Source organism: Papaver somniferum, chromosome 1 (genome assembly GCF_003573695.1).
Source record: "Papaver somniferum cultivar HN1 chromosome 1, ASM357369v1, whole genome shotgun sequence".
In the NCBI taxonomy this organism is placed as follows: domain Eukaryota; kingdom Viridiplantae; phylum Streptophyta; class Magnoliopsida; order Ranunculales; family Papaveraceae; genus Papaver; species Papaver somniferum.
Genome location: NC_039358.1, coordinates 204,633,363 through 204,660,805, shown reverse-complemented (window position 1 = coordinate 204,660,805; position 27,443 = coordinate 204,633,363). Strand labels below are relative to the sequence as shown.

The window sequence follows — 27,443 nt, the reverse complement described above, 5'->3', positions numbered from 1 at the left end:
ATCACTAATTATGAGGATTAATTGTCATTTCCAGTTTTTTTGATAAGGGACACCTTGAATGATCATGTAATGACCCTTTTGTCCTATTAAAATGACGCTCCTTTAATAAACCATGCCGCCCAGTAATAAGCTTGAAAATTTACGTAGTTACTTGGATTAAGTCTTCACCGTACTTATCTTTTTACACTTGCTTTAGCATACATTCTCATCGACAATAGCAGACTATAGGTCTAGAATTTCCAATGGGTGACAGGATGACATAATTACTCGCACGGTATTCATTACGGCCACAATATGTTCGAAAGGTGCCCTAGATGCCACCTAGGCGCTGTAGACGAGTCGTGCAAAGGGCGTCTAGATAATAAAACGCTCTACGCGCAAAAATGTGGGCCGTATTTTCTTTTATAATTTTTTTCTGGGCGCCTAAGCAGGCGAAGGGCTTGGCGCCTCGCCTTTGGCCCACGAAGCAGTTAGCCGGAGAACGGCAGAACGAAAAGTTGTTCCGTGCCGTGGACACCAAGAATGTTCTCCGGCATAAGGCAGGACTCTATATGTTCTCTATAAATGCATAATTTGTTATAGGGTTTATTCATCAAATATTATCAAGTGTGTGGTGGCTAATCCGATCAGAGTACTTAGGGTGGTGGTTCATCTTTGATTGATTCTCTAGTTTCGTCGTCGGATCATATCATAAAACCCACGGTGACACAAGATTACTTCGTTTCCTTCTTCTATGGACGTAGTTGAAATTATGAAAACTAGTTCTTCCATGTCGACTTCCAGCGCTAACGAAAAGCTTGAAACGATTCAGGTGGTGGAGGACAAACCATCTGTCCTCCCTAATAATTCAGAACTCCCTGCCAGTGCGGAACCACCTGTCCCTTCGTTGGTGGTGGAGGACAACTCCAGTACTGATCCGACGAGTCCTCCAGTTCCGGGCAGCAGTTCAACTGTTCCCAAACAGTTTCAAGAGGATGATGACGATGAAGCTAAATTGAAGTACAGATCGTTTAAAAGCTTCGATACAGTTGAAGATTTCTCCGACCACCATTATAAATCATATTCCGTTACCCAGTCAAAGCAGACATCACAAAAGTGGGCAAAGGCAATACAGCAAGATTGGAGACTTCTGGAGAATGATTTGCCTGACACTATATTTGCTAGAGCTTATGAAGAAAGAATGGATCTCCTAAGGGCTGTGATTGTTGGTGCAGCTGGCACTCCGTACCACGACGGCCTATTCTTCTTCGATATTCACTATCCATCAGAGTATCCTGATACACCACCGCTCGTGAACTACCATGCACATAATCTGGGTTTAAATCCAAACTTGTACAGTAATGGGTATGTTTGCCTCAGTCTTCTCAACACATGGAAAGGGAGTCCTGAGGAGCATTGGACACCTGGGCAATCAACTATGCTGCAAGTTCTTCTCTCTATCCAAGCTCTGGTGTTGAATGAAAAGCCCTATTTCAATGAGCCTGGATATTCATACTCAGCTGGCACTGTACACGGTGAAAATATTGCCCAGGAATACAATGAGAGCACATTTATTCTTTCATGCAAGACAATGCAGTACACGCTTAAGAATCCCCCAAAGCATTTTGAGGATTATGTACTGGGGCATTTCCGTCTTCGAGCGAACACTATTTTGGCGGCTTGTAAAGCTTACATTGAAGGTGCTCAGATCGGTTCTGTTATTCCCGAAGTGCAGGATGATGATGAAAGTCAAAAGAATGGCCCCTCCGAGAAAGAAGGTGTTGAAGGATTGCATGATATGAATGGCGGTCAAAAGAGCGGCTCCTCAATGCACTTCAAGCGCGCGCACTTCAAGAGAGAAGTGGGTACCATGATTGGGAGCCTTGTCCCGGCATTTGTATCAAAAGGCGCTAAGAATTGTGAGCAGTTCATCTGTCTGGGAGATCAAGCTGTGGCCGATGAATCTCAAGCTCAATTTCAGCCTTATGATTATTCGCCACCTCATTATTACTCGTCAGATGAATATTGTCCACCGTATTCGCCAGAACAAGCTCAATTTCCACCCTTTTCTCATCCTCGACCTCTATTTCAGCCTTCAGCTCCTTCGCCAGTTCTAGCTCAGTTTCAACCTTTGGCTCATTCGGCAGCTCAAGCTCAATTCAGACCAGTTACTCATCCTCGAGCTCAATTTCAGCCTTTTGCTAATTATCCAGCTCAAGCTCAATTTCAGCCTTTGGGTCATTATCCAGCTCAAGCTCAACATTTGGCTCATCCTCAAGTTCAGTTTCAGCCTTTTGCTCATTATCCAGCTCAAGCTCAATTTCACCCTTGGGCTCATCCTCAAGCTCAATTACAACCTGTGGCTTATCCTCAACCTCAGTTTCAACCTTCAGTTCCCTCACAAGCTCAATTTCTGCCATTTGCTCATCCTCAAGCTCAATTACAGCCTGTGGCTCATCCTCAACCTCAGTTTGAACCTTCAGTTCCTTCACAAGCTCAATTTCTGCCTTTTGCTCATTCCCCAGCTCAAACTCAATTCCAAACTGCTCATTCTTATCGTACTGGCGCCGAAGTTCATTACCAGGCTCATGTTGAAGATCAGGTTCAGCCACAGACTCAGGCTCAGGCTCCTTTTGGGACAAATAACTACTACCATTACTACTAACCTAAGTGAAGGTATTTTAAGTGTCTAGGATTTTCTTACGCAAATGTTTTTTTTTTTTTAATTTCAGTTTTAATTAATATCTAATACAGTTATCCTAATTCTCAAAAGAAAAAAAGAAATACACATTTTGATTCCTACAAATTTCAAAATCCTTACGAGAAGAAGAAATTCCAACATACTGAAACAAAGACAGAGCATTATTTCTTAACTGCAAGAAATAACGAAAGCAGAAATCCGAAAAAGACTTGTTTTTTGATGTATCCCTGTCCCCCAAAAACTAAACAACCCATGGGGGAGATATAAAAATACGTTATGTACATAAGAAGCAGCATTCAAATGCTGGCTGATGCATTATCATCAAAACAGAATGATAGCAACAAAAGAGTTCGGACTAAATAGGATGTTTAGCTAAGAAATCTCTAGGAAATTTCTGGAATAACCTATCACAGAAGATCAAAGACCAACAATGTTTTGAACAATCATTAGAAGGAAACCACCGATTCAGGATGAGCAGAGGTCTTCATTTTAGACATAGCAGAATCACCTTCCTCCAATTCTTCAAAATGTATGGGTCGACCATCATGAAGCCTCCTGTGAATCAAGAAAACAATGTGCTATAGGTAATCTGAATCGAGTATGTATATGCAGCTGATGAAATTATCAGAACAGAATCGAGCAAAAGTCTGGCAAACTAACAATGCAAACTTAGTGCTCATTCATTTGGTGTTTATCGGCTCCAAACCTCGTTGTGTTTCAGCCAGGTTAAGCGTACTCAAATTAGTCCAGTTTTTGGCTGTGGTTATTTATGTATAAAGAGATGGTGAACCAACTTCATTTGGTGTTTTCGGCTCAAGATCTCTTTGTGCTTCAGCTAGGTTAAGCATACTCAAATTAATCCAGTTTTGGTTGTGTTTGTTTATGCATATGGAGATGGTGAATTAACTCAAATTAAACTACATTATTAACAAATAATAACTCTAGTAGTGACAACGAAAGAATGAAGACATACCTAGGAATTGGATTAACAAGAGTCTCATCTGACAATGCCTTCTCTAATCTCACTTCAAATGGGGTTGCATGCCAGCTAACTTTCTGATCCTGCAGGCAGGTAAAATCAAAAGTTAGCAAAACCATTTACAGACCTGTTCTAGTTGATAATAAGCAAAAGGAAAACAAGGATGGAAACTAAGGGTACCTCCTTATATTTGTTAGTCGAATTCGGGATCCCATTACCATCCCACCACTTGGACGAGATACGAGTCGACTCGTCATCATTCCAGTGTGCAGCAACAGTTCCAAGAATAGGTCTGTCCTCCTCGGGAGTTTTACTGTGTGATCTTTCACTAGATAATGTCTCATAGTTTCCAACACTCTCGCTCTTTGGAGAAGATGATAGCCACTTAGAGAACTCTACAACCGCCTCATGTTCACCAGTTTTAGCTTCTTTGTCATGCTCCACCACTGACTGACTCGAGTATGAAACAGATGTACACTCTGAGGTGGTGTTTTCATCTTCCTCGTTCAGCACATTCCACTGTGTAAACTCTTGAGCAGGGTTTCCAGCTGGGTATACATACTGGCACCTGATTCTAGGATTTTTCCCATTTGTAAGGTTCTCCGGGTTTGTTGCATAAACTGTTCCAGGAGTTTGCATCTCATCAGTTATCTTCAATGGGGTAGGATAAGGAGACCACTTTGATCCTTCATTACTACCATTGGAATCAGACTGGTTTGAGCTTTGGGCACTAGATGGATCACAATCAAAGCGTACAGACTTGTTCTTACACTGCGTCATCTCGATTGGAATCTGTGATACTGGGGATGACGCATCATCATCAATAAGCTGCACTGGTGTCTTGCTTGATGCATCAGGACTCTCAACGCCATTGCTCTCTAATGCCTTGAACTTCTGCTCGCCAGATACAGAGCTTCAAGAAAAACAGTCAAAGATGAATAGCATCCTTTGGTATAGCATCCATTGAGTTGCTAAGATGAGACGCTTATCAAATGTAGGAAAGAAACTATCAAACAAGAATAAAAAATAAACCTGCTAGGTTGATGCTCTGAAGAATCTGACTCTTTTACCGGTTCTTCAGATAGTTTTGCAGAGGAATCAGAGACCTGGTTGAGTTGCTCCTCCTCCCACTGGAGCTTCTTGATTGACGTACTGGGCATCCATGAATGAAATTTATTATTCTCGGAATCTCCATCAGGAGTTGTCGAATGGTCTACCCCAGCATAGGTTTTGCGTATCTCAGCAGGTGTTTCTGCCAGTGTACCACAAGATTTAAGGAACTTGGCCTGTAAAAAGATCAGATAGAAAAATTCATTGATGAGAAAGTTGATAACTAATCAACAAGTAACAACAAACTCAAACTCTGCAATTTTGTAAGACCTTGCTATAGCAATGAATAGAACAAAAATGCTGCAACACATATGTCTCGGGACCAATCAAACACAAAATCATATAAGACTCTAAGATGATTTACACATAACTTTAAGGGACATCGCAAAGGAATTCAGACGTTTCAAAGGAAGCAGGATAGTGTCTATTATATACGGTCAAAGACATTGTCAAATACACCAATTATCATGTGAATGTGATTAAGAAATAGCAACAAGTTGCAAATTGATTAGGTAATGCTTGCTAGAATGTAAATGAGTTGTATTTTAAGCCACATTCTTTCAGGTTTCTAGAATGGAAATGAGTCACATTAAGGTAGATCATCTAGTATTGTACTTAGTACTTAAATCTGAACTAAATCAGTATTCTATTTGCTAAAACTATGTTCAACCAAGACAAGTACACTTCTTCAATAATGTAGAGGAGAATAAGCCATAAACCAATTAGAGAGACAGCAAACAAAAATAGGAAAAGTGCAGAACACGAACCTCATCTATGAGCTCCTTTGTAATTTCCTTGTCACTGATAGGAGAAACCTCATTTTCTACATACAACCAAAAAAAAAACACATTCTCAGCAGTAATAACATAAAAAACTCACTAGTAAATCCACGCACTGTTAACAAACCCTAAAATTCATCCAAATTCCTACTCAACAAAACAAACAAAATTCTACCCAAATCGAGATCAAACACAACATGTCCAACACTAAAATGATTGAAAACATACCAAAACAACATAGAGTTCTGAAAACAATTAGGTCACACATCGAAATTTCTCTCCAATTCATATCAAAATTCAGATCTATAAAGCAAAAGCAAAAATGAAAAAGACAAAATCCAAATAAAAAAAATTGTGTAAAAAGAGTATAAGAATCAAAATCACCACCTGGAGATTCAGATAAAAGTAACTCCGCTAGCCGATTCCTTGAATCTTTCTGTAATTAAACAAAAAAGTCACTCAGAATCTCAACAAAAAAAATCACAAAAAAAATTTCAAAAAATCGGAGAAGAAAAGGCTTATCACTTACTTTGTTAGAAGAATCGGAGATGATATGATGAGTTTGATTATCATCTTTAACACGAAAACACCCAAAAAAACAACCCATAATGGTTTTCTTCACTGATCTAAGGAGAGTCCCCAAATCAAACTCAATTCCACTATTACATAACATGTATGGCGCCGATTCGTCAAAATCTCAAGCTAACGGATTTGATTTGATTTTTGAAACCCTAGCTTTTCTGAGATTTTGCAGAGAAAAATGAAAGAAAGAGGACTGACAGTCTGAGAGAAGAATATCTTTATTCATATATAGGGTGGTGTACGGCCAAAACGTAGGGGTGAGAATGGAAATAGAATGTTTGTTCGAGGGTGTGCATTTTTTTTGAAATTTGAATTTCGTGTGTTAATAGAGGGAAAGGAAAACAACAAAACCTAAAAATGATATTGTATTGTTCGTAGTACGGGAATATAGTGAGATGAAACGTGGATAGATTCGATGTCGTGTGATTTACCACGTGTTGTCTATAATAATTGATTAGTTGAGATCTAGCGGGTCATAAATGTTTTGGGGGATGTCGGCGACGGGAAGCCCGGCAATCTAGGGTAATGTCCGGTAACGCGTTTCTAGCTTGCTTGTCCCTCGGGGTAATTGGTGGAACGGATAGGTTGCTTGAGATTTACCGTTTGAATTTCAGTGTGAAAAAAAAAGGACAATAGTTGGAATTCTCATGGTGATAGTAAAAACAACGCAAATAATTGAGTCTGATTTTATGCGCCCTTTTAACCACTGATCACGTAATTTTCTAGTTTCATCTTTTGATGTAGTTTCAGCGATTTTAAAGAATTGTGCACAAAATTTAAATTCTCAATGCCTCAAGTTCAAGATGATTGTAAAAACAAATTAAAAATGCCAGTGGAGACTAATTTTTAATTTTTTAGATGTCGACTTCGCTTTTTTCGCAACACAAATACACAATATATATAAGTGAAAACTACTACTACACCTAGGGCTGCACATACTCCGGTAAGGCCCGGTTTTCTTATGGAACCGGTGTCTGTACCTGGTGTTGACCGGTACCTCCTTTTGAGGACCGGTACCTGTACCAGGTGTTGTACCGGTCCGGTACCGGGTTTTTACCTGCAAAATCATCATCACTGTAGGATGAGCAAAGCTCAACTGTACCACAATTACATCATGTACCCAACCTAGCATGCATCTAGCTCTGTTTATTCAATATTCATTGTAAATATCATCTCAACTCATACAATACAACACCTAGCAATGTACTACCATTGTTAATCTGTAACAATTCATACAATAGAATAAGAATTTACATCATAATCCATCTACACCACCAGCATCAGAACTTCAAGCAGAACCCATTCACCATCAATCGATTTCAATCTAAGCATCAGATATATTCATTCTCAGATCATAAAACCCCACAAATCGCCCAAAACCAAATTGAGTTGTAGCCAAACTTATTCTCATACTCTAATTACAAAATCCATCTATTATTTCATTACAAAGATTTAATTACAAAATCTTGTTGTTTGATTTCAACAGAAAACTCAATTCGTAAAATCTTAAATCACACATGCAATTAGTTTCTTAAAAAAACAAAAGAAGAAGAAAAAGAAGTGAAGAAGAAGGTTTATCCTCTTTAATCTCTAACCACCACCAGATCTCCTTTCATAATTACATAACCCCCTATCTCCAAATCCGACTCCAACCCAAGGTTCCAAATCTTGTAAAACACCAAATCAAATCTTCATATTCAATTTCTCCACCAAATCGAAAAAACCCTAAATCAATCTACAATCAAACCCTAACTCAAACTAACAAACCCTAAATCGAAATGATGGTGAAGAAGAAGAACAAACCAGAGATGGTGAAGAAAAAGAAGAACAAATCGAACTGATTCTTATCGTCTACTGTTGAATTACCTGATAGAGATGGTGAATCGATGATACCCTGAAGAACACAGAAGAGAAGAGGATTGTCGCTGCTTTTTCAGAGAGAAAAAAAGAAGAAGAAAAATGAGAGTGAATTGATTCTTCTCTCGATAGTCGGTAGTCTATACTTAGTATGGACGACTACGATTAAAATCCCAGCTTGATCTTAACGGCTAACTATCACCGGTACATATGGTCCGGTTCAAGTCCGGTCCTCCCCAAGAACCGGTGTTTGTACCGTTCTAGACCGGTTCTCAACTTCCAGTACCGGTGTCTGTACCGGCTAGACCGGTTCTGATACGGTGCCGGTCCGGTAATTCCGCTTCCACTCCGGTCCAGGTCCTCTCAACCGGTTCTTGTGCAGCCCTAACTACACCCAGTTTTCTAGATTTTTACACTGGCGCAAATCTTCATGCGCGTCCCCATTTTCCTTAGAAAGATTTTTTTAGGGCATGCGCCTAATTTCCCCTATATATAAATCAAAGAACGATTTTTTGGGGACTACTCAAAAAAGGTGGGGGACTACTTTGTGATACAAATGTCCATCCCACATTATAAGGGGTGTCCTAAAAGATTAGGGAAGACTAATCTGCCCTTATTCTAATTAAGGTTATAACTAACCCTAATAACCCACTAATTAAATCCTAATTAAAACCTTAATAAAAACTTAAAATCAGTTTCAAAACTGATTATTCTTTTCTGCTTCATCTTCTTCTTCTTCTCCTTTTTTCCTCTTCTTCGTCAACATCGACGTTAATCGTCGATTCGAAAAAATTTCATCGTCGATTAATCAATCTTCATAAGCAATGCGTGCCAAGCAAACACCCAGACTTCCAGGATTGAGTCCGGGACTCCCACATATAGTGAATCTCCCAAAACAATTCCTACTTCGAAAAGAACTTAAACCACCGTTCAGAGGAAAAATCAATCATCCAACAGCAACCAAGAAGTCCGATTCAAGTGAAATGCAAATCCGCGGGTAATTTCCTTCATACCCATTCTTTTGAATTCGTTATTTGTTGAAGAAATCGATTAGAAATCATCAAAACCCATTGAAAATGGTAGTTACAGTAGACATTTCGTCCAGGAGATTTTTTTGTGTAACCCTAGAATTGCTAACCGAACTCCAAAAATAAGAGCAGTTCGGTGTGCTCGCAAAAAATTGAAAAATATCTGGTGACCCAACTACACAGTTCGGTCTACTCGAAAAAAAATCTCTCGTCACCGAACTCAATTTTTTCTTTGAAAGAATGAGTTCGGTTTTGTCGATAATTTTTATGGCTAACCGAACTGTTGAAATATGTAGTTCGGTGTGCTCGCAAAAAAAAAAATCTCTTAACCGAACTAAATTTTTTAAAAGTTAAGAATGAGTTCGGTTTTGTCGATAATTTTTATGGCTAACCGAACTGTTAAAATTTGCAGTTCGGTTATGATGCAAAAAAAAAATTGGTAACCGAACTATAGTCTGCTAACTTAAATGTTCTGTTTACTTTATTCTTTAGTTCTATTTGATTTGATAACACAATATTCTCTTATCTTTAGCTAATACTTTGGTTTTTATTCATTAGGAACAAAGGAAAAATATTAAGACTACAACTAGATGAGGATTTGAAAACTCCCACCCCTCGTGGAGCAAAACATTTAGATTTCCGAAAACGTGGTGCCACAAATGCTAAATATGGAGGGGGCTTGTTACCGGAAGTCAACCAAGATAATATTCGTGATGTAACCCAAGATGTCAATGAAGAGGTGATGGAGAATACAATTGATAATGTTATTGAACAAAATAATGATGATGAAGAAGAGCAAGGAAATGAAGACCAAGGAAATGAAGAGGTTGAACAAGAGCAAGTAAATGAAGACCAAGGAAATGTAGAAGAAGAAGAACTAGAACGCGGCAAAGAAGGAGAAGGACAAGAGGAGGAAGAGAAGGGAGAGGAGGGACACGAAGAAGAGGAGGAAGAGGATGGAGGAGTTCGGTTAGCATGCCATTATTTCTTAGGTCACCGAAATGTTCTCTGGAGACTCAAATTTTTGACATTGCACATGTTGGAAAACTCATTCTCTTGATGCAGAAATCACATAGACCAACTCTTAGGTTTGTTTTGGAGTATTTTTGGAATCGTATATATGCTTAGTTTGGCTGTGAGCCTCCACAAAAAAGTTCGGTGACCACTTGTATTTATCATGTAACCGAACTCGCAGTTCGGTTAGCAGACCATTATTTCTTAGGTCACCGAAATGTTCTCTGGAGACTCAAATTTTTGCCATTGCACATGTTGGAAAACTCATTCTCTTGATGCAGAAATCACATAGACCAACTCTTAGGTTTGTTTTGGAGTGTTTTTGGAATCGTATATATGCTTAGTTTGGTTGTGAGCCTCCACAAAAAAGTTCGGCGACCACTTTTATTTGTCTTGTAACCGAACTCGCAGTTCGGTTAGCAGACCATTATTTCTTAGGTCACTGAAATGTTCTCTGGAGACTCAAATTTTTGCCATTGCACATGTTGGAAAACTCATTCTCTTGATGCAGAAATCACACAGACCAACTCTTAGGTTTGTTTTGGAGTGTTTTTGGAATCGTATATATGCTTGTTTGGCTGTGAGCGTCCACAAAATAGTTCGGTGACTACTTGTATTTGTCATGTAACCGAACTCAGAGTCCGGTTGGATCGCAAGTTTTTCTCTCCTAACCGAACTTGTAATTTTGAAATTTAAATGTCCTTTAGCTGACACAAATATAGTAGATGATTTTAAATTTATGTACTATATATCAAGTAACGGCTAATTTTATAGCCGTTATACACCCAAGTGGTATATATATGGTGTTTCATAGTTAAAATTTTGTTACAAAATTTCCTACAAATGGCAGGTACTATTCCTAAATTTACTCTATATGAAGATCTTTCTCTTTGCAGAAACTACATATTATACTATCCAAAGAGGGGTGAAGAACGAAGAATGAATGGTATTATGAGTCAAAGTTATTGGGAGAAAATTCATGAGAAATTCATCTCCGACACAACAAACCCTTATAACCGTGATCATCTAGATTTGTTCATTCGATTTGGAAAGATTAGAGATGGAGTTGTGGAATTTATGGCTTTATTTCGTATTGTAAGGCGGTATCGACTAAGGGGTGAAGGATTCGACGAAATCATTTTAACATCAAAAAACAAATGGCGAAGACGGAAGAGAAAGGATTTCAAATATGAATATCATTTCCGCCTCCTTAAAGACTTTTTCATAACGCGTTTCAGATATTAGATGGTACGTAATTTTATTTTGGAAAGTCCTGTAAAAGTTCGGCAGAGTCCTATAATTACATATCCTAACCGAACTTGTGTCTCGTATAGTTCGGCATTGTCCTGTAATTTCATTTCCCAACCAAACTTCTGTCTCGTACAGTTCGGCATTGTCCTGTAATTTCAGTCATAACTGAACTTCAATGTCAAATTCAGCAGTTAAAATGTTAGGCTTCTGAACTAGAGTTCGGTGACCTGGTAAAATTTGGGCAGCTAACAGAACAGGAAGTTCGGCAAGCTCTGTATTAAAATCTGCCAACCGAACTAGTATCTAGAAACTACATAAAATACTAACTTTTTTTCAAATATTAATACCACTTTTCAAAAAACATAGTATTCCATTGATAAGCATACTTAGTTCCATTACATGTGTCATTTAATCATACGCAAGTGAAATTTGACCTTCATGTACAATTTCTTCCGACTTCTTCAAAGCATTCCACATCTCCATGTTAGGCTCATACATGATACACCAACCCAACATTCTATTTGGATTAAATGCAGGCCAATAAGAGGTACCACATATTGGAGGCAATGGAAAATCGGATTTTAACCGGAGGCCTATAAAGTGGATGTTGTTAATCCGGATATGGCATCCAAAATCACACAACATTGTAATACATATTAATAGTACTGCCATCTTCAAACAAAATCACACACAAAGCAAAAATGGAAAATATGGCATCCAAAGCCAATAATAACGAAAATGGAAAATATGGCATCAAACATGATGCCAATGAAGAGAAGTACAATATTGATAAAATATAACCGACACATACTGTTGTTTCATTTTGGTTTTTGTTGAAGGACAATAGTCCCAGATTTTTAGATTCCGCATAATTAACTTAAATATAATATGGAAGCCCCACTCCATTCATTGCCAATTGGTTTTGAGTTGGATGTCCGCAGACTTTAACAATTTTATTTGTAAATAAACACTATAAAAAGACCGTTCCACTCATCGACAATTTTATATGCAAATAAACACTCGCGATCGTGGAATTGCAATTTTATATGCAAATAAACACTCGCGATCGTGGAATTGCAATTTTATATGCAAATAAACACTCGCGATACAATAGTGGTGCCCGTGTATCCGTTAACTGGGATGATCAGATACTAAGACTTTAGTTACGACAACACTTGCATCCAAATGGTGCGGAGTATCCACCATTTACGATTTGGACAGTCGCAAGGGTATTCCCGAGTTTTGATTCACATAGACGCCCACAGTAATAGAAATCTAATACGGATGATTCAATCGCCGGGGACTGAACCTAATGATCTGTGTCCCCAGATCCACGGTAATAGAAATCCAATACGGATGATTCGATCACCAGGGACTGAACCTAATGATCTGTGGCCCCAGATCCTGCTTTCCCACTAGTATAGGTCTAGTCTATAATTCCAGGGATAAACATTTTTACACTCAAGTAATCCAACCGTGGAAAAAAGAATATGCTTGCTTGCCCTAACTGTAGGGGATTACCTTTACTTTAAGGGAGAAGACGAGCTAGCGAATCAGGAGCAGAAACCAAGTGAATTACTTTACTTGGATATGTTTTTATCTATATTTCAACCTTTTCTCCGATGGCTTTTGACGATTGGATTTTCTCGAGTCTACTTTCCATGCTTTGACCATTTCATTTGGAAGAGAAGAAAAGAAGAGATGCGGCTTTTGACGGATGTTCTTAGGTTCAGCAACAGTTGAGGAGCCAACCTGCTCGACAATGATTCCATAAACACCTACCGGAGACGGTGACAACCTAAATAGGAAGATTACAACTCCAAGACATTCCAATAGAAAAACAAATTCTAGTCATTTATGCGGCTATCAATGGATGATGGAAAACCAGCTAGCTCGGATGCTCAGAAACATCGTAAGAGAAGTCGTCCTGACAAACGGTTATTTCAGACCTACGTGGAAAGTTTTCGACAGAAAAAGAAAGTGATACTCGTGCTGGTAGAGGAATTGATCTGAAAGGTCTTACATCACTAAAGTGCATATAACTCCTGATCACTGGCACTTAGTACGAACAACTAGCTTAGCACTACATTCTTATTTTCCGATTGGAATTTTAACACAAGTAGATCGCTACCCAGGGCAGACGCCGGGAAGCAAGGATCGTAGAATATCTAATTTCCCACGAGCTAGGAGCCCAACTCAGGTGAAGCAACATCTCTTTGTCACCCCATTTTTACCTAGTAGACTAAGAGGAGGAGTTCGAGCATAGCGAGAGGGGCGTCCAGAAGGCTTGGTCAATTAAAATCTATTTCACTCGGAACTGTAGCCAAGTGGCTAAGGCATGAGTCAGAACTGGAACATTAGAAGAACGGATCGACGAGATTCTGTACCCCTGAACGACATCTTAGGAGCATGGTATATTTCTAGTGACCTTCTTGGGATGGAAGCTTAGTAATAGAATCTACTGGCCGTTATGTTATCAAGGTATCCCACGGATAAAGGTATTGAGATCTAATGTAAGTTATGGAGAAAGATAATTTGCACTGGGAGTGGCATTGTTTCTATGAGCCGTTCTATCTTAGCTTGAATCCCCTAGGCCGTGGATGCCAACTCAACAATGCAAAGGAACGAAACTCATAATTGACATTTACAAATCCTAACCTTTTGGGAACGTTCAGATAACCTTCAACTTTTAGCTAACAACTGGGACTTCGAGAGACTCAACACCTTGTGGTTTTCAACTCCAACTTCTACGGTTACTTTCAGTGCAATCTAGGAATCCCTTCAAACGAAACATAAAATCACTAACATCCCTACTTGTGAACATGTGCATGGGACTGCTTGAACTCAACTCATAATGAAAGGACTTATGAGTTAAGTTTAGTTAACGGGATGATCAGACACTAAGACTTTATTTACGGCAACACTTGCATCCAAATGGTGCGGAGTAACCACCATTTACGATTTGGACAGTCGCAAGGGTATTCCCGGGTTTTGACTCACATAGAGGGTCACAGTAATAGAAATTTGATACGGATGATTACGAATTTAAGAGTATAACTCCTCGGGAGTTTTGTCCGTGAATTCCACAACCAGGTGACATCCATTTTATAGAATGAAAAATCGGTGACAACAGACAACTTGTAATTGTTTCTTGGCGCATGCCACCCAATAATTAGCACTAGTGCTACTTTACACGACGATAATAATGCTATTTAAATACAAGCACATGATGCACGATCTCAGGATAAGGATTTGTGAAAGGAAAGAAACAAAAAAACAAAACATCATATCAGACAAAGTCAACTCAAGAAAAACCCTTATTTTCATCGAAAATATTTGGTGCACCGTGTAAGAGGAGAGTGGGGCCCATTCCTCTCCCACTCCCGGTTTTGATGTGGAGAGGAGATTCGGGATTGTCCGATCTCCTCTCGGTGCACATCACGGTGCAAGTTCTCGGTAGGTCTATCACAGCCATGTTTTCATTGACATCAACTTTAAAGGAGCAAACACCAGCAGATGTAAAACTTTTAAATCCCAATAGTCCAAAAATTGATTGCAAGAGTTATTTACACTAAAACATTGATAAACTAATAGGCATGTGACCGGAAAAAAATATTATTCCAACGAAATTATTAAATTATCGAGTTAAAATTTAGCATGTACAAACCTAGTTGGTACCGAAATTTTTTACTTTTTTAGTAAAATAATTAATTTATCGAAAATTAATTTATCAAATATCGAGTTAAAATTTAGCATGTACAAACCTATTTGGTACCGGAAAATTTTACTTTTTTAGTAAAATAATTAATTTATTGAAAATTAATTTATCAAAGTTCTACTGTAAATTTAGCCCTCGAGAAAAAGGAAAAAAGAAAAAAATAGAAAAGGATAAATCTAACAAGAAAATGAAAACACCACAATGTAAGGCAAAAAAAAAAAAAAAACTTGATTCATCGTAAGAGGAGTAGGAGAGTGTTTGGGAGGCGGTGACCGGCTCAGAACAACTCTCATAGAATAGATCTAAGGCGACGGCAGTCTAAGGTTCTCGGGACTCTTTTATCGCTAGACGGAAAAACCGAGAATAAGTTTCTTTTCAAGACAGGAACGGACAAGGGGTATGTAATATTATAGAATAGTAGTATCATTTTCAAACAAAATCACTCGCGCAAAATAGTACTCCTTTCGTTTCTAAAACATATGCAGGTTTCCTTATTTGAGTATGTCAAAAAAATAGGCTTGTTTTCATATGATTTTACGGAAAATGGGTCATTTGTCCAAAAAAATTTAAAACATGGTTCAAATGGACGAGTAAAAATTAGTATGGTGAAATAGACAAAAAAAGAAATAACAAGGATGAAATTAGATTCATCGCGCCTTAAACTTAAAAAATAGCAAGGATGAGACTGGATGCATCCTGATATAAATTAAAAATAAAAAAAAATATATTTGAAAATGGGTAGGATGAAACTGGTTACATCATGGCTATTTTTATATTTTTGTCCATTTAAACAGTATTTTTTTAATTTTTGTCCATTTAAACAGTATCAAAATGTACAAGTCTTTTTCACCCAGGAATTATTGATTTTGGTATTTTTAACCAATTTTGTGATGATTTTACTACTATACCCACAGAGGGACTACTTCTTTTTCTCTCCTAATATAAAAAAGGGACCACTTTTCTCTCCTCTTTCTCTAATAACAAATGAATGGGGACCAAAGAATAATTTAGAAAAAAAAAACATGACAAAGTGACTACAATGATTGGTTTTCTTAATTTTTACGAAAACCAAACTTGCCTATTTTTTAGAATCGGATGGAGTGTTATTATCTGCCATCCAAAGCCAATAACAAGAAAAACGAAAAATAGGGCATCCAACATGATGCTAATTAAGAAAAGTACAGTACTGATGAAATAGAACCAACAAGTAGTGTTGTTTGATTTTATTTGTAATTAAAGTGAACGCACTCCGCCATCCGATAATGTACCGTAGCAACACTCGCATCCGGGGAAATGGTGACGATCATCGATCTTGAAACTCACAAGGATTTCTCCGTGTTTTCGTCTTCTCTGACATCCTTCCATACAGATATCGATAGTCCAAACCGGTACATCTGAAAGTTCACATCTGAGTGCATTCACACCTCTGGATCATAACAACGACAGCAACAAAAGTGATTATTAATACACAAACAAATTTCTTCATCAAAAAAAAAACAACAAATTAAAGAGAGGAAATAACTAAAAGGAGATGAAAGGAAGGAAGAAAAGAAAAACTTACTCAGAGCTCGTCGACATAACCAAAACCAGATAGAAACCAAAGAAAAGTAGAGACAGCGCAGGTTTTGCCATCGTTACAATATTGCAATATGAATCTAGCTAATACCGTTAGATTAAGACTATAACTTGCTTGACAGGAGTTTTTGTTTGTCAATTCCATAACCAGGTGACATCCATTTTATAGCATCAAATTGGTGACAACTTGTAATTGTTTCTTGGCACCTGCGTCAGATGGATCCAGGTAATTGCGGATTAGCACTACATTACACGATGATGATATTGCAGGCACGATCACAAGATAAGGATTTATAAATAAACAACACAGCTTAAGAAATGTTCAACTTCATTAGTCACCTGCTGCAATTAAAAACAAAAATTTTCTTACTTTAATGAGCAAGAGGTGGCGTCCCCGGGATCATAGATTAATTAATAGGGGGATATTTTTATGTGCAGCCATGGATGGACGCCACATCACTTCAGCTTTCCTTTCTTCTTCCTGTTTCATACAAGAATGGAACGCACGTGCTTCAATCAACGGCCAAGAAAAATCTTTAAGTTAGAGTACATTAGTTAAATCACACGTTAATGTACAGGATCGCACCAACACTGGCCACGCATGTTCAACAGGTGGAAGGAATAGTTGGTCATTTTTGTTAATTATTATCTTCAGTCTTCTCCTCCCTCCACGGCTCCACCGTTGTTGCTGATTCTCCCCTTCTCCCAAATTCTTCTCTATTGCTAAAAATTCAGTTTATATATTTTGTTATCTCCTTCTTCATGGTGATTAAAGAAACTAATAGAAGATTTTTCCATTCAACTCTAAGTTTGCAGTGGAGATAAATTTCAATTTCATTTTTTTTTTTTTTTATCCTGTTCTTCGGGGTAAGAAATTGTTTGATTCTGATTTTTTTAGAAAACTTATGCGTGTCTGTCTGATTCTTATCAATCAATCTTCAGTCGTGATGGTAATAATTTTGTGAAAGGGATTTAAGGTCTGTTAAATTACTTTTTTAGTCCCATTATTCAAACCGAGGGTATATTGGGAAAACACATTTTGCGGCTTCATCCCCTACAGTAAGGGGAGTTCCCTTTATATAATAGAATAGATCTAGGCCATGTTTTTTGCTTTTGCCTTTGTCCCAGTTTTAGTGCTTCCGAAAATTCAGCACTGAAGGTGACTGCGAAATTCTCTTTAACCATTTCAATGGAAGAACCACATAGATCTCTTGGCGCAGTAAAAATTTCATTGAGGAAGCGGGTGAATTAGCTAGTTTTTATCTTAAACTTTTAGGCTTTATTTTATTCATAGGACAAGAAATATGATGGCGGATACTTTCACAATATTTGTTGGACCTTTAAATTATGCTTTTGAATGGGTTGACAATCAACCAGCTTATATTGCTAAAGTAGATAAATCTAAATAAGGAGGAACTTGCCTTCAGTATTAGATATTGGCTCTATTATCGCCATATTTCAGACCTTATCCGAGTGTTAGCTTTGTTTAATGAAAATCGTTATTATTCAAAAAAGAGAAAATAAAAAGGAAAAAAAAAAAACAATTGAACCTTGATATATGAACCATCGCTCTCGGGAATAAAAACTCTTAACATATATAAACAACACAAAAACAACCTGGCTTGATTGGGGTATACCCAAATTAATTGGGGAATAAAAACTCTTAACATATATAAACAACACAAAAACAACCTGGCTTGATTGGGGTATACCCAAATTAATTGGGGTATATCTAATGATACAAAATCCAAGACATTTTGAAGTAAAAGAAGTCACCCCTTAACCTTGTATTTTCTAAATGGCTAATATGCCCTTGTTTAATTAACACTAAAACAATCTAATTAGGTTAATTAGTTCCGTTTAGTTGAGTTAGATTAAAACTTATGAATTTAAGTTATGAAATTTTGTTTTTGATTGAACTTTTGTGGGATGATTTTTGATGATTTTTTTTTTTTTTTGAGAATATCTCTTGCAACGAAAATGAAGCACACAACCGAAACACTTCTAAAAAGGGGATTGCAAATCTGTTGTATGAAATCATACTCAAAATCAAAGAAGAATTCCACACTTTCAGTTTTGAAAGTATGAAAGGTCGGCAAGGTCGACTTATGAAGATCATGCCGACCATTTTAGGCCGGCAAGGTCGACGAATGATGACAAATGCCGACTTATTATGGCCGGCAAGGTATACGAACGAAGAAGGTGCCGGCTGTGATATTTTTTGACACACGGGAGACTGTTACAAATGCGTATGTAGTCGGCATGGTATTGAGTTATTACCTTGCCGGCTTTTTGTAGTCGACATTTATTAACTTTCTTACCTCGCCGGATAGAATTTATCCGGCATTGTAGTAATCTTATAACCTTATCGACTTTGGTTATCCCAAAAAAAAAAACTGAATTCTAATAGATGCAATTCACTTTATTCATGCAATTTTGGTTATTACATTGATTGAAACATAAAATACAACTCCTTGTCGACGGAAAAACGAATGCACTTAGCATGTGCATCAAGCCTTTAAACCCCTAGGCGACCCTAGTGGACGAGTTATAGTCTCGTGAGGGTTTACATAGAGATCTACCCATAAAACCTATACAAAAACTTCTAAAGCCATCAATCTTCCTCCTCCGAATACGATACAACATCCAAGTAGTCCGGGTTATCCTCCGGGATTCTTTCTGCCAAGAAGTGATAGCTTGCATCGAACGGGAATACTTCCCCCTTTTCCTCCAAGTAGCGCGCTTTCACGACTTCATGCTACAAAAACACAAAAGCAAACTTACATTTGTTAGTGGTGTTTCATTGGAAGATAAAACAACATGGGTTACGTAAAAAAAACCACAAAATTACTTACAAATTGTACAAATTACAAATTGGAGAGCTAAAAAATAAAGTATCGCGTTTTCGATGACTAGGTGCCTCTCATGGACTTGTTGAACACTTCTTGCATTAGGATTCCCAAACTCTTGGCTAAATTTGTTGTGTACCCTAGCCCAAAAGGTTGTGGAATCCACCCTTTCAAAGGATTGACGTCTAAGTCGTTTTTCCGCATACCAAGCTTTGGTGATTGCTAAATCTTCATTAGAATCAAATGAAGCCATTGTTATATGTAGAGAGCTATTGGGTGAGTTAGATGGAGTGTATGATGATATGAGCTTTGGAGAGTATATGCAAATACTTGTGTGTTGTTTTGTGGAGATAAGTAGTATATTTATAGGATGGTGCCCGAATTTGGCCGTTATAGCGTATAAGTACGAGTCAATCAATGCAATTTTACTTGCAAAATTTTGAAATTTGAATACGCCGACACGGTTTTTATTTCCCTAGTATGCCGACTAAGTTTGGCCGGCAGGGTCGAAATTTTGTTACCGACCTTATGATGATTTTAAGCATCAGGAGATCATTTTCTTCTTTGTAACCGCCGGAAATGTATTTGATCATTAGCATGCCGGCTATAATAAGGCCGACAGGGTAGGAAATTTATTACCATGCCGACTTTATGACTTTTAGGCATCAAGAGAACATGCAATTTTCTGTTTAACCGTCGGAACGGTATTTGGTCACTAGCGTGCCGACCATGATGTGGTCGGCAAGGAACATAATTTATAACCATGCCGACCTTTGATGATTTTAGGCATCAGGAGAAGGTATTTGCTGCAACACATAGCCGGCATGGTCTATAATATAATACCCTGCCGGCTTTGGAGCAGCCGGCTAGGTTTTGATCCGATTACCCTGCCGACCCTGGTATGCAAATAATTTCTGGTGTCAGGTCCGGCAGTCTGACAGTTCAAAACCTTGTCGGCCCTGGTGTGGTCGGCATTGTAACTTAAAAAAGCCTGCTGGCATAAGTATTGAAACTTTACATAGCTAAACAAACCATTCATTCAACAACTAGAAATCCAACACTTTTTGTCCAAAATACGAAAACATGTCCCATAAATCTTAAAAAATAAAACATTTATCCAACCATTAACTTAAACATTTGTCCATCACAACATAAAGAAATAAAGAAGGAAAGCATTCATTCACGACCACAACCACGACCCCGTTTAGGAACACTACCACTACTACTACCTTCACCACCATGACCGCTACGAGTCCTCTTTTTGTCAGCATTCATCTTGGCTTGTGCTTCCCTCCTGGCTTTTTCTTCCCTCTTTACTTCAGCATCAGCTTGCTTGAATATTTCATAGGCATCCTCATTGTCAACATTGCAACCATAGTCAATGTGCTTGCTTTGCTCTTCAATCGAAAAAGGCTCTCCTATGTCTTTCGCACGACACAATACCTTCACAAAGGTCTTCAACTGCTCCTTCTATTTTCCATTAAACAATAAACAATTAATAGAATGATTCGATAATGTAATTTTAGAACAATAAGAGCAACTCTAAAATACGTACAAAAGAACTTAAGACTTGTTGTTGGGTCTTTCGATGCCATCTTCTTCTTACGAGCCAAATCTTCAGCAGTTGGTTCCCTAATCACAATAGGACGAGCCCCACCCAAGTACCACGACAAATCTTCAGCAGTAGCTTCGGTATACGGATCTTGAGCGTCCCCGGCACAACGTATGCCCCTCAATGTCTTGAAGTCAAGAGTTTTTCACCAACACGAGGAGGTCTTGAAGGAGGACTAAGAACTTTCTTCTTTGCATTTTCCAACCTGAACAAGAACGATTAAGGAAAAAAAAAAGTCGGCAGGGACGACAAATATAACCAACCCGACGGAACAATGGCCGGCATGGTAGACTAAAACATATATGCCGGTTGAACTATAGTCGGCAGGGTAGCATTCAAATAACCTGCCCGCTTATAACAAATATGACACAAGAGATACAAAAAATTTCCACATTACAGGTCGACAAGGTCCATTACCCAAACATTGTCGGCTAACAAACAGGCGGCATGGTTTTATCCAAATGCCATTCCGGTTTTAAAATTCAAGGCATCATGAACCAATGTTTTCAAAAAAAGATATAACATGCCGGCAGGGTAAAAAATTATAAAATGACGGCTTCATTAAACAAAAACTGCCGCCGACAAGGTTGCAGGTTGAATAACTTGCCGACTCTGTTGAAGCAGTTACAGATATTCAACAGCCGACAAGATATACAACCTAAGAGCTTGCCAGCCAAACCTTAACTATAAAAAATCGGCAAGGTCGTGGAACAAACACCTTGCCGGCCAAATAACTGCAAATTCAAGCAATTGATTTTTCTGACCTAATTTGACATGCAAACATTAAATTGAAGTACTGGAGTGAGTTTAAGTAGGCCCTTACTTTCTTAATCGCACCATTTCTTCGTTTTGAGCGGGTTCAATTTCTTCTTCCGCAACCGTTTTTTTCTTCACTTTTTGTTGAACTAGTTTTGCAATTCCGGGGTTGTATTGATTGGGTTTTCTATTAGCGTATTTCATACTACTTGCCCTAGGTCTTGGCGGATCCATTGATGAATATTAATCGGAGTTTTCGAATCGACGATTACGACGAATTAATCGACGAGTTTTGAGACGAGTTTTGATGGTGGTTGTGGAGGAGAATAAGAAGAAGAGGAGAAGAAGAAAAGAAGAAGATGATGAAAATAAAAAACAAAAACTGATATATGGTATTAGGATTATAAAGGGTAAGGGTAGTTTTGTAACTTACTCATTGGGACTCCCCCTAAAACCCTTAAAAAGAGTCCATTTAAAATTGGGTACACCCCAATTAATCTGGGTATACCCAATCAGGCCAGGAAAAACAATCCTCACAGATCTTTGAATAATGGGACCAAAAGTGCCCCTGCTGATCCAAATGTGAGAAAAAGCCCCACTTCATATGAGAGGTTATTGTGTTTTCCTTCTTTTTTTTTGGTTGTTTGTTTAGAATGATTGTATCTAGAATTTTAGTTTTCGTGCAGAATTGCACTGCATAAACTCTTGGATATCAAAATTCACACACCATAGCCAGTATTTCAAAATTATGTACAATTGAAGAACAAGAGCTGGACATCAGGACTCGGGACCAGTTAGATTATAGGACAAACAATACTTTTTCATCCAATTGACTACAAATATCTATGGATGGCAGTAACTACTAATTAAACAGTAGGTGACCTCATCCTAAAAGCTTGTAGAAAGTAGCAACTAGCAAGTAAGTCGACAGGAGCGACTTTTATTCATCCACAACAGAAGAATGAAGTAGATTCTCGATCCTATCTGGTTTCTCATCCAAGTGAATGGCAGGAATCACAGATAAAAGGCTGAGGGCCGGCATCGAAAGTTCCCAGGAATTCTTTTGGTTTAGTTATTTATCGAGTTTGTTGCTGATAGCTATTCGTTATACGTTATAGCATATGGTTTAAGGAATCCTATTTCTGTTTCTGTTTGAGCTATGTTTGAGGAAAAGGCAGAGATATCTTTATAGTCCCACAGAACTGTCTGCCATGGATGTAAGGACAACGGAATGAATAAGGTAGTTATTGTTTCTATTTATTGTTTCTAAGTGAAGGAGGGTATACTGAAAAAGCTAATTCCTGGGAACTTTTCTGATTTATGGTGGGTTAGTGTAATTGTTATCTGCTGATGTTTTGTTGCGGAACATGTTAAGACTAATGTTATCTTTATTTCAGCTAACGGGTATTTTATAATCATGTTTATGCATAAAGTTTTTTGATTAAGGAGCTGAAATTGGTAAATGCAATACATCTTTCGAGTTCATCTTTTTATTCTATTACGTAAACAATCATGATTCAACTAAGTAGCTAGTCCCTTAGTTTATTTTAGAGTAAAGGAAAGGCTTATCTTAAATATAGCCCATACTTTTATTAACTATAACCCACATAAAATAAGTTATTAATTTAACCAAACGAGTACTTATGATTATTAACATAACCCATAAAATTATACATGATTTTTATATATAGCCCATCAAATCTCTAAATCAAAAAATAAAATCAAGTTAATTATGTAATAATTAGATTTATGTAATATTTGTGGCATATATAATTGATGATCTTAGAATACCCAGTTTTACGTAATCATGATTGAGAAAAAAAAAGTCATCTTAGAATCTTTTATAGAATACCAATGGTTATGGATTTTTAGAAAATTGATTTTAAGAAAAGAATCAAAACCTTAGTTGATCTCATATCTTTTTTCGATTGATATTGTTGTGGAGATATTTTAAAGGAATAATTAAAATATGTAACCTCAATTGATAATCATGATTTGAAAAAATAACATTGTTTAGTTTATAGAAAATGTGAAAAGTTGGGTTTAGTTTTTTTTTTTCTTTTTGAGGAAAAGTAAAGAATTAAGGTTTATAATAGGGTGATTTTAAGAATAATGAGAGAACGATTATAATAGGTTATAATTGAAATATAATTTAGTATGGATCTAAACAAAAAAATTAGGGTTCATATTTTAATTTTGGGGAAGAAGTAGGATTATAAGTTAAAAGATTAAGACTCATTTGGTAATTTTGGTTTTTCTTTTTATTTAACTTTTTGGGCTATGGTTAATAAAAGCATGGGCTACATTTAAGAGAAGTCAAAAAAATTTATCAAACAATATCTTTTATATATATCCCCTTGTATAGGGGCATCATTTTGTATAATAGCTTCGGGGCATCAACATCTCAGGGCCGGTCCTCGATGTGACAACATATATTTATGGATGCCAGCAACTACTAATCAAACAGTAGCTGACCTCATCCCAAGAGCTTGTAGCAAGTGGGTCGACGGGAGTGACTTTTCCATTTATAAGAGAAAAATAAGATTCCCAATCCTATCTGGTTTCTCATCCAAGTGAATGGCAGGCATCACAGATAAAAGCCTGAGGGTCGGCATCTCACATAGTGGAATATTAGAGACTATATTGTATGACTTTAGCTGATTTAATATTGCAAAATGGGAACAAATTCGTTTTGTGTAAACTCTCGAAATATGATTGAAGCAATGTTTATTCACACATCTTTAGGAATCTTAGTCAAGAACAATTTATTATTGTTAACCTATCTTTGTATAAATTGATCTTGAAATATTTCCGAGCTAAACAGTTCATGGTCTGCATATACCAAGGGGCTAAAGGGTTAAAATACACGAACGGCCAAGGGGTTGTATACATATCCATTTTGCACATAGTTCTGCAAATTCTTATTTTTTAATCAAAGATAAAATTACACGACATAACCAAAATTACACAACGTTTGTTAATAATTTGCTTGAAAAGAAAATTAGCCTGATTTTTTTTTTTAAAGCAAAAATTTAGCTTGATGCTTTTTACTCTTCCTTTCAATATTATAATCTAGATGACAACAAATCACCTCCAGTGTAAAAAAATAAATAAAATGCTATCTATCTTTTCCGGAACAAGAAAATGTTACTTTTAAGTTAAGGAATTTCAACTACTATACTCTTCCCTTTCATAGATAAGGAAGTTTAGATCCTTACAACACTCCAATTAAATTATCATTCAAGGAAATGGTTCAAGGAAACGAGTGCCATGAAATAGTCTTAAAGTTTGCAAAAGATTAAAAATAGGAATCATGAAAGACTCCTTAAAAGTTTACAAAGATTAAAAATATGATTCTTCCCGTCTTCCCAAATGCCAAGTACCCGATGTCAAGAGTAATTTCATAGCCAAACTTATGCAGTGATAGACTCGTAACACCCCCACCCTAGTAAGAGAAATGGAGAAACCCGTCCTCCATTTTGTAAGGCATTTACAGTTGATAACTGACCAAGTCCTGCAAAATGTTGAAGACCGACGAGGTTGCGTTTTTATAACCACTTCCTTTTGTTGATCATACACATATTTGATATATAGAAAACCTGTTGTGCTTGAAATGTTAACACAAATGGTCATTTACATAATATTCTATTCAAGAACACCAAATTTTTTGCCCGGGTTCTAAATCCGACTAGCAAAGTCTATGAACTTCTGGACTCCTGCAATGAAAGCATCATCGTCTCTTGGCAGTCCTATCCACCTCTTGTCAGTAGAAGTGAAGTCTTGGAAATCCATCTTATGAACATAAAGGATAAAATATTAGACGAGAGGTGTACGGTATACAAATTTCGGGCCGTGCTTTGTTTACCAATTTTCCATGTCTGCAAGAGATTCTGTTTTATGGCAGTGTAACCGTATCAAGCATGCTCAAGATTATCTACTTGTTGTGCCAATCAGTGGTCTTAACCAGTGTATTGGGCCTAGACAGTTTCGGGTTGTGCTTTGTTATCGTCTCGGTATTCCTCTGTTTGTTGAGAATATCTTACGCACTAGTTGCAACAAATCTATGGACATTTTTGAAGACCATGCGCTTTATTGTGCTAAAGATGTTGGCAGTAAATTTCGACATGATGTTGTCCGTGATATTACTGTTGATATTTGTTACAAAGCTAGTGTACGAGCTCTCAAGGAGGTTTCTCTGGGTATTGTTTCAGATGAGGATGAAGACTTGAGGCCTGCCGATATTCTTTTTCTCAATTGGGAAAACGGGCAAGATGTCTGTATGGATGTTATTGTTGTCTCTCCCTTTACTGGTGATGGTGTTCGTTCTTTTGTCCCAGGGAAAGCCATTTCTAAGGCAGTTTCAAGGAAGCGTGCTAAATATCTGGACAAGTGCACTTCACTCGGTTATGGTCTGGGGGTCTTGGCCTTCTCTACTTTGGGTGAGCTCGGCGAAGATACTTTATGTTTTTTTAAGCGTCTGAAGAATTGTCTTGTTAATAATGACGCTAGTAGTGGTTATGGTAGTTTTGTTTTTCATAGAGTAGGCATTGCTACTCAGAGGGGGGTTGGTGCTCAGCTTGTTGCTAGGTTGCCAACCAATAGCTCTGTGTGATTTATTTTTGAACAAATAAAACATAATAATTTATTAAAATAAAAGTATACAAATGAAAGCATTTTTTTTTTGAACAATCAGACCACATTTCATTCAATCTAAAAAGGTGATTACATGATTGTTTACACGAAAAAGAACATCAAAATAGAAGAAGATTAAAACACATATACAAATAAAGATACCAATTACATGTAATTCCCGAAGAGATAGAGCAAAATACCGCAAAGGTACCCAATTTTTGTATAAAAAGTAGAGAGAAAAGATGGTATAATCCGGAATCAATTCCGACCATTTTGAATGTTTGTCTTTTATAACAAGAGATGCTCCAAAAAGAAAGGAGTGCTTAGCCCTTAATCTTGTATATATGAACAAATAACCCGGATGCCCTAAATCCCTTTTGTTGAAGATGAACTCAAAGCGATGCCGTGCGGAATCGTCGATGTTCTCGGATCTAGAATAACATGTCATGAACCAACCAACAAAGATTGAACAAATCACCATCAAAATGAAGAAATAATCGCTCTCAAAGCGAAAAAAGAATCGCCCAAAAAACGAAGATAAAATCACCAAAATGGTGAAAAAATGTGTCGAACGACACCACAAATTAAAAAACAACATCTAATTCAATCAGAAAATCTACTGAAACAAAATAAAAACAATAATCCTTGCTCAGATCTGGTCCAAAAAGGAACAAATCTGAGCAAGAAAGATGAAAAGATTTTTGGATTTTTTTTTGAAGGGAAGAGAAAGGAAAGAAGAAAGAGATGTTTTTATTTTTTTTTAATGAAAGCATTCTAACTTTGTGCAATTGCCTAATGGTTTTTCTTATCTACACTTTGTAAATACTAAAATGTATTATTAATGGTTTTTCCTATTTACCACCCCTGCTTTTCCTATTTCCCACCCATTTACAAAAACCAAAAATAATATAACTATTTTTAATGTGGGCAAACAACACCCAGTATCATATCATCATACTCCTAATTCGAACCGTTACTTTTATCAGCCACCATCAAGTCCCTCTCAACTCTCAACCCTAAC

The 27,443-nt window shown here is 37.3% G+C and overlaps 1 protein-coding gene and 1 long non-coding RNA gene across 3 annotated transcripts; both read right to left on the bottom strand.

Moving 5' to 3' along the window:
- Positions 1-2,815: 2,815 nt before the first annotated feature.
- On the bottom strand, positions 2,816-6,313 carry LOC113313077 (protein JASON-like). 2 transcript variants are annotated; one of them, XM_026561804.1, is made up of 7 exons: positions 6,078-6,313; positions 5,933-5,984; positions 5,537-5,592; positions 4,692-4,945; positions 3,840-4,572; positions 3,654-3,742; positions 2,816-3,235 (listed from the first exon to the last, which is right to left on the bottom strand). In XM_026561804.1, exons 1-7 carry the CDS (start codon positions 6,219-6,221, stop codon positions 3,127-3,129), a joined length of 1,437 nt encoding a protein of 478 aa, XP_026417589.1. In that variant the 5' UTR covers positions 6,222-6,313; the 3' UTR covers positions 2,816-3,126. The 2 variants fall into 2 exon arrangements, with proteins under 2 accessions (XP_026417589.1, XP_026417592.1); XM_026561807.1 differs by having other exon boundaries at positions 5,936-5,984.
- A 9,676-nt stretch (positions 6,314-15,989) lies between these two features.
- Positions 15,990-16,894, bottom strand: LOC113335694. The gene is made up of 2 exons (XR_003353449.1): positions 16,560-16,894; positions 15,990-16,424 (listed from the first exon to the last, which is right to left on the bottom strand). It is a non-coding gene; the product is annotated as an uncharacterized LOC113335694 (long non-coding RNA).
- Positions 16,895-27,443: the final 10,549 nt, after the last annotated feature.